We start from the raw sequence: 7,818 nt of genomic DNA, 5'->3' as shown, positions 1-7,818 counted from the left end.
AACAACGGTAACCTATACTTGTTGGTTTTGCAGGTGATATCCATGATCAATACAAGAGGGAACATGTTCAGCAAAGTTATGGAATCTGGGTGCGTCCAAAACATATCCCTCACAACGTTGGAGTCCTCATGAGTCCTACTCCAACAAGTATATTTCTCAGCTTCAAGTAACTTCAACAAATGTTGCATATCAGTTCTAGGTTCCATCAAATTCTTTCTGTATGTACTTCATCGCTTGTAAATTTGATAGATACTAGTCACATTCTCCGTATCTCGATCTCTCAAATATGACAAGATGTGTCTCAATGCAACGTGATATTTTGTCAACTCGTCAACATGTTTCTTATCTTCTTCTGTTAAGCGTCCCATAAATGCATTATTCTCAAAAGTAGCTACTAACTCATGGTTGAGAAGTCCACAGATTAAACTAATAATCTATCCTTCATCATTTTTCAGTGGTCTCGATCTAAGTTTAAACGGACATCCACACCTTTTAGTTGAAGTACCTGTGTCATTTTTATTTGACTTATATTGTCCACCTTTATCACAACCAAGAATTAATTTTGACTCTCTTCCTCTCTTTCCAGTCTCTACGTTTGATCGAGTAATGATAACTGCTACTCGATTTTGTCGACCTATCTCTCTTGCCCATGATATGACAGCTTCTCGTGACTCAAAAATTTGATCAGTTGTAAATGCTTCAGTTAAATCTATAAATACTGGTTGTGTGTTTTCCATCCCTATTTCAAAAAAAAAAATTAAAATAAAATAACAAACAAATTAAAAAAATATTCAAACAAAATAAACTACCGGATTTTTGAAATTTCCGGTGAACAAAAACTGACTACCGGATTTTTCAAATTTTTTTAAATTTTCGGTATTGAAAATACAACTACCGGAAATTTTATTGACCAAATTTCCGGTAATAAATATAACTACCGGAAATTTAGTTGCAAAAAATTACTTACCGAAAATTTCAACGAGGGGTCAGATTTTGGAGTAATTTTTTTTTACCACTCACGTGAATGAATTTATTAAGGATAAAACTGGGTTTTTAACAAATTGGGGGTACAAGTTTAAATGAGGGGTACAAAAGCTAACAGTCCAAATTTGGATATAAGACTTTGTCTTTTGGCCCATCTAATTGTTTCTGACTTTTCTGTACTTTTTACGATATCTGAAGTTGAGTTTACTTTTTTATTCTTTTTTATTTTTTTTATTTTTTTAGGAAGAGTTGTTTTCTAAATAAATAAAACACTTAAAAAAAATAATATTTTATTCTCTTTTTTCTAAATATAACATCGTCTTATATATGATTTTCTTGAGATTTTTATTTGTTCTTTTTTATAAATTTTTTATTTTTCAACTACATTAATTATTTATTAATTACTAGGTCTATATTTTGGACCATATATATTCATTTTTATTGATATAATTTTCTCTTATATTCAAGACTAACTTATATTCAAGATTAAAGGATGTACTTTTAATTATGTATTTTTTTCGTAATAAGTAATAATATTACAATAAAAACATAAAAGTTTAAATATATTTTTGATCTTTTTTTTTAATTCATTTTCATCATTTATATTTTATAAATAATGAATTTTAGTCATTTTTATCATAACATTTTCAAACAGTTGTATGATTATGATTATGAACTATTGAGGTTTAATTTTAGATCAATTATAAGTTTAAATATACAAACTTACAAGGATGTGATGAAAATAATAAGAGCTCTAATAATACTCGTTCATTTCAAAGAGTTCATATCTATTTAAAGAATGGAAGGAGAGCTTTTCTAAATATGAGTTTATAATTAGATTAAATATATATTTTTAAGAAAAATATTATAATAAATATATATTGACAATTATTATAAGAGATTTGAATAACTAAATACTACTATAATTTTTATTGTGAATGTGGAAATAAATAGTCTTAGTTTCGTCGATAAAATTTAAAAAGAATTATTCCTCCTCTTAAAACGCGTCTTTCTAAACAATTGGGAGCGTTGGCCTAAATTTCCAATCCAAATGATTAATAGAATCAAATGGTCGACATATAAAATAACATAAAAATAATACCTTTTATAATGAAAGGACATATGCATACAAGACTTGTATTAGTCAAAGACTTCATGTGACGATTAAGAAAGTTCACCATCCATTTGAATTCTTTATAAAAACATATTCACATCTAAACCGATAAAAACAAAATTGTACACCGATCTAAAAAATTTGAAAATCACACAAAATAAAAAATTATTAAATATATTCGGAACATTTTTTTTTATAAAAACCGTTTGAATCAAATTGAATTTTAAGTTTTTTTTTAAATCAAACTAAAATACATAAATAAATTTAATTATTTATTTTTTAATATAAATTATTATATTAAACTATTACTTCGTAGTTTTAATTATTTTCTAATAATACTACTTATTTGTTTAATTTGATATATTTGTATTATTATTTTATATATTTCAAATATTGAATTAATGTTATTTTTTAATGTTAATTTTTAATATATTATGTATAGCATTTTACTTCAAACTTCTTACTTTTTTGCAATTTTATAATATTATATTAAAATTATATTTTATAAATTATAATTTAAATCAACGAAAAATTAATTTAATTTAAATTATATTAATTTTGATTGATTTTTTTTTTTAAATTATCATCCAAAACACATTTTAATCTTTGAATTGGGTGATATTTTTTCTTAAAACTCATTCAAACTCCACTGCGAATGCCATACTTTGTAAACATATAATGGAATAGTTCTTGATTTTTGTTTGGCTAAAATAACGTAGACTTCAACTATCTCTTTTAAGATCAAAACACCTATCTCTTCTAGTGAAACTCTCTAGAGAGAGTCTGAATCTAATTAATCCAACAAAATGTGTCTTTGAACTTAGGTTGTTCCATGTTCTTCTTTGGATGAGTGGATATACTAGGACCTATTATATTTTGGAAAATATTTTATTTTTTCAAGGTGGTTTCAATTACAAAATGTTACATTGTTTTCGCTTTTCATGTGTTTAATGTAAAAAGAATACTCTAATTGGCGAAAAATACATTTAATTTTTTTCACTGTTTCATACATAACGTCGTAAGCAACAAATTAAATAATATAATTATTAATTTATAATATTTGTCTGTAAAAAAACATATAATATAGTATTAAATATTATCAATGCATTAAATATTATAATATTCAACAAAAACCTTTCAATATTTTTAAAAGAAAAAGGAATGTCTTAGAAAAAGAAAAAAAAGATATACATTTTCAATATAAAATAATTTTATACTTATATCGGTCGACGTGTGATATGAAAAAATAAATAACTTTCATTGAATGTCAACATCAAGAAAAACGTTTATCTTTCTATCCATAATCAATATTCTAATGCAACACGAAGATAAATTATTGAAAGTAACCTTCACTTCACTATTGAAAGTAACCTTCACTTCACTACAGGCTCAGTTTGTCTGAATAAATTGGTTTACATTAAACAAAAACTACAACAAGACTCAGCCTTGTGAAATAAAATTATGTTGAAAGGGAAGGTGAGGTTTACAATAACAATCTAAACCACCCTTTCTATTCTATCTTCTCCTAATCAACTTGTTACGATCTATTTGAACAAATTGATTTACCAGTTTCAAATAAAAGAACTCCTCTATATCTTTGAATTAATAACATAAACTTATTGAACCTTTACAAAACTTGGAAAAAAAGTAGCCTTTTTCTATATGGTTTGTTTCATTCCCTATCTTCAATATTAAATGGACAAAAATGGTAGGTTTCTTTGGTAGTTTATTTACCTATGGTTTTTTTTGTTGATGTTGATTCTGATAATTTTTCAATAGAAGCTCCACATACAAAATCTCATTCCATGTATCAGGAACACCAGGAAGGCACCAATGACTGCAATCTTGGTACATCAACGGCGATTTCCTTTCTTCCGGTGATAAGTTTTGCTTTCTGTAGACAGAGGGATGGCCATCCTTCCGGAAATCAGTCATTGTAGTGACATTCAAGTAGGTGACATGATTCTTCATATTCTTCAGTACCTTTTCCAAAACTCTCATCTTAGGAGGGTATTCTCTCAAGTATTTTTTGTTTTGTATAGGAACGATTTCGCTGTCGCATTGTCCACCTGAATTCCATTGCCCCCCACTAATGTGATAGAATTACAAAAACATGTGTCTGTGTCAGTATCAGTATTAGTACCGTACATGGAGTGAAGTGTGTATGAGTGTTGTAAACTTTGAGGTACTGAGTTTTATTCCTACTCATAAAACAAGTAATGCAACACACCAAGATAAATATGATAATTGCAGATTCATTTTTTACTTTACCTAAAATGTGAAGAAGAATAGCCTCTAAAGAAGACCATAGACTTGGATGTATTTATGTTGGCATCAACCCATCTGCTCCATGTTGTTATAGCCTTTCTGAATGCCTCCAAAACATTCAATTCATTATAGATATGACTACCTTCTTGGTAATAGTCCTTCCTGAAATTTTTTCTTGGCCAAGTTAGTTGACAGTTTTTTTTAATGCAAAAAAGTTTAGATGAATTAGTCTGGGGGCTCATAAAGGGTAGGGAAGGCCTCAAGGCTCAGAGAGCGCTGACAAAAGTACTTACAGATTATCCACCAACAAAGTTCTCGTGTTGACAGCATGAGTTGAACCCACGTCTTTGTGAGATATGAGTCAACTCGTAATATACAGTTTTTACTTTTTCTCTCTCAAAAATACAACTTTTTTTATCAAAGAGACCCTTAAAATAATTTGTGACCGTTATACTCTATTTTAAGTGAGGAACAGCAAGAACGGTGTCTAAAGAACTTTACCAAAGTTTTGTCCTATTATAAAACAAGATCAGCATAAGGTTGAAAATAACAAGATAACACTGCAATGACTTCTATGAGGAAATTGAATTTGAAATGCATTTTGTTTACCCTTTAGAAGTTTTATCGTGAGTCCACCAGTGGCCAGTGTTGAAGATGATTATATCTGCATCTTTATATTGATCCGATGATCTACCGACCAAATCGAGGCGAAGAGTTTCCTTCTTTGTTCCATTCTTGACCAGAACTTCCCACTCTTGAACTAAGAACGGCAAAACAAAAAACTCGATCGAGAAGTTGTAATCCTACCAAACAAGGCAATTGTTAATATTAAACATAAAGCATGAAGAAGAAATTGCTCACAAAAAAATAAAGAAAAAATAAACTGAAAATGCAGATGAAAACAACACTAACTTTGAATATGAATGAGTAAGAGGCTTCTCCTCTAAAATGGACTCTTCCATTTGCTTCAAAAACTTTACTTTTGTCTTTCACTGAATTTCTGAGGATGCAAATAAGAGATTCCCACATGTTCCTATTGATGGAATCACCAACAAAAACAAGTCTCTTGCCTCTCAACAAATCCAGCATTCTCTTTCCATCCAACCTTTTAGCAATTGCAAGAATACAGATATCAACAAATCAATCAATTTGGGTTCCTCTAAGAAACATTCTAATACAACATAAGACCTATTGTAATTCAATAGGATAAAAGACAGATAATATTGGAGATAAGTTAGCAAGAGGAGAAAACTTATCATTAGAGCATAGTTAGTTAGGAAGTATAATTTGACATAAGTTGAGGACTATTTTGAATAGACTCTGAACTGTTTAAAAGTTTGGGCGCAACTCTTACAAAACCGACTTATAAAGTGAGGGGCTGACACTATATGTGTGATGTACATGTTCCTTTTCAATCATCAATCAGTTGAGAGTTATTTTTCCTATCACATCAGCATCTCATAATTTATTGCATTCACAAAGCAATTTGAACATCAAAACTAATCAGTAACTTGTAGCCAACAAAACAAAATAATTGTAGAATTTGGACAAACAGAAGCACTCAACAAATAGAAAATTTAGATTCTAGTGCAAATAATAATAGATTCACAAAAATTCTCTAACCTTGGTAGACTACACCCTTTAGGTTTCCACTTATATTTCTGATAATCTTTATCAGGTCTTCCATTGTGTATACAATTGAACTGTTCATCAACCAAATTGCAAGAACCAGGTTCATATAGAGGATAAGATTCATCCTTAACCCATTCTCCATCAAAAAAATCACACTTTCTCAAAGACTCCATCATATGAATCTCATCCTTCAGTAAAGAACTCAAATTCTGATTAGAGGTTTGGTTGGTGGTTGGAACAGAATCTTTAAATGGATTTTGAGGGTTTTGAGTTTTGTTTCCAAAAGTGATTGCTTTAAATGTTTTTGTAGTTGAATTAGAAGATTGAGAAGTGTTATTGCTAGATCTAGAAGTGTTGCTAAAAGGGGAAGATGAAGATGAAGGTGCAGATGATGAAGAAGAAGTGTTATTGTGGAAAAAGAATGAGAAAATGGAAGAAATATGAGATTTGTAAGAATCAGAAGTTGAAGTTTTTGTGGTGAATGAGTTATTGAACCAAGGAGATGAAGCATTTGAAGAAGGAGAAAAGGCTAAGAAAAGAGTGAAAGAAACAAAGGCAAGAGTAAAAGCATAAGCAAAAGTGATTCTTTTTCTGGTTTTGAGAAAAGAGAAGAAGCTTTTTATGTCTGAGTTTAAGTTTCCAGAAACATTTAAAGGAACATATTTGGTTGTTTCAGCCATTGAAGTTGAAGGCTTGTGTTTGTTTTGAGACAGAGAAAGGGATATGAAGATATTTAAGTTATGTGATGTAGAAAACACAACAAGAGAGACATGTTAGTATGTTACAAGTGTGAAACAAAGAAGGAGAGAACGATGTGTAACTGTTTGGTCGAATATGAATAAAGTTGAAATAATTGAAGAAAGGTTTGGTGTTTTGTGAAAATGTTTTGGTGTTGTTTTTATGGGTTGAGTGGACAGAGACTAATGTTGTCGAATTTGGTTACGGCGATGATATAATACTTATATGATTAATATATTGATTAGGATTTGATTAAGAATAGTAAAGGATAACCAATGAGAGTGTGACATGTTTTTGTGATTAACAGCTCAACTGCCCTCCATATTATAGTGCCGTGTGATAATTGAAAAGAATATTGAAACCTATTATTACTAGGATGTGTTATATATAAAATCCATCAGTTTCACGTGAGAGTTCTAACAAAAAGTTACCATGCAAGTAATTATAGAAAGACGTGAAGATCGAATGATCAAATTCGAAGAGAGATTTGAAGATCGAAAGAACAAAGGTTCGAGTAAAATGTGAGGTATCAAGACTTTAGAGGCAAATGAAAATGTGGATTATCTAAGGTTGAAATTTAGAAATTTTTTGTAATAATTATTTGATAAAGAAGTTATAATGCAGTTAAAGAAGTTGAAATGAAACACATGTAGTGTGCCCAACAAACAAGGACTAGTCCTTGCAACTTTTAGTCTATAAATAAAAATTTTATTTTAGTTTTTAGGGGACAGATCATTCATTTAGAAAATTGTCTAAAAGATGTACACATTCACCTTGTTCAGATTTTCAATATGTTTGGTTTTTCGAATGCTAATGTATGTTCATATTCCTAGTTTCAACTATTTATTTCTTATGACTTTACTTTTCTTATATTTTGTAATTCTTGCTTTGGCTTTTACAACTAATAAAGTGATTCCATAAGCCTATCAACCTAGAGCCCATAAGGATCTAATACGAGTTCTAGATTGATCTTCAAATTCATTTGTTGGGTTTAAAACATCATTATCAACAAATTGGCACATGTTGGTGGAACCAAGTTAGAGATAGTTGGTGTCATTTGTATGATAATAGGATTATTTTAG

The 7,818-nt window shown here is 29.4% G+C and overlaps 1 protein-coding gene across 1 annotated transcript; it reads right to left on the bottom strand.

The window, feature by feature from the left end:
* Positions 1-3,431: 3,431 nt before the first annotated feature.
* Positions 3,432-6,922, bottom strand: LOC101512080 (protein trichome birefringence-like). The gene is made up of 5 exons (XM_004497829.4): positions 5,990-6,922; positions 5,279-5,471; positions 4,976-5,169; positions 4,370-4,528; positions 3,432-4,187 (listed from the first exon to the last, which is right to left on the bottom strand). The coding sequence occupies exons 1-5, from the start codon at positions 6,676-6,678 to the stop codon at positions 3,833-3,835; spliced, it is 1,590 nt and encodes a 529-aa protein (XP_004497886.1). The 5' UTR covers positions 6,679-6,922; the 3' UTR covers positions 3,432-3,832.
* Between the last annotated feature and the right edge of the window lie 896 nt (positions 6,923-7,818).

Source organism: Cicer arietinum, chromosome 4 (assembly GCF_000331145.2).
Source record: "Cicer arietinum cultivar CDC Frontier isolate Library 1 chromosome 4, Cicar.CDCFrontier_v2.0, whole genome shotgun sequence".
NCBI lineage: Eukaryota > Viridiplantae > Streptophyta > Magnoliopsida > Fabales > Fabaceae > Cicer > Cicer arietinum.
The sequence above is the reverse complement of the archived record's forward strand: the minus strand, read 5'-3'. Positions and strand labels throughout refer to the sequence as shown.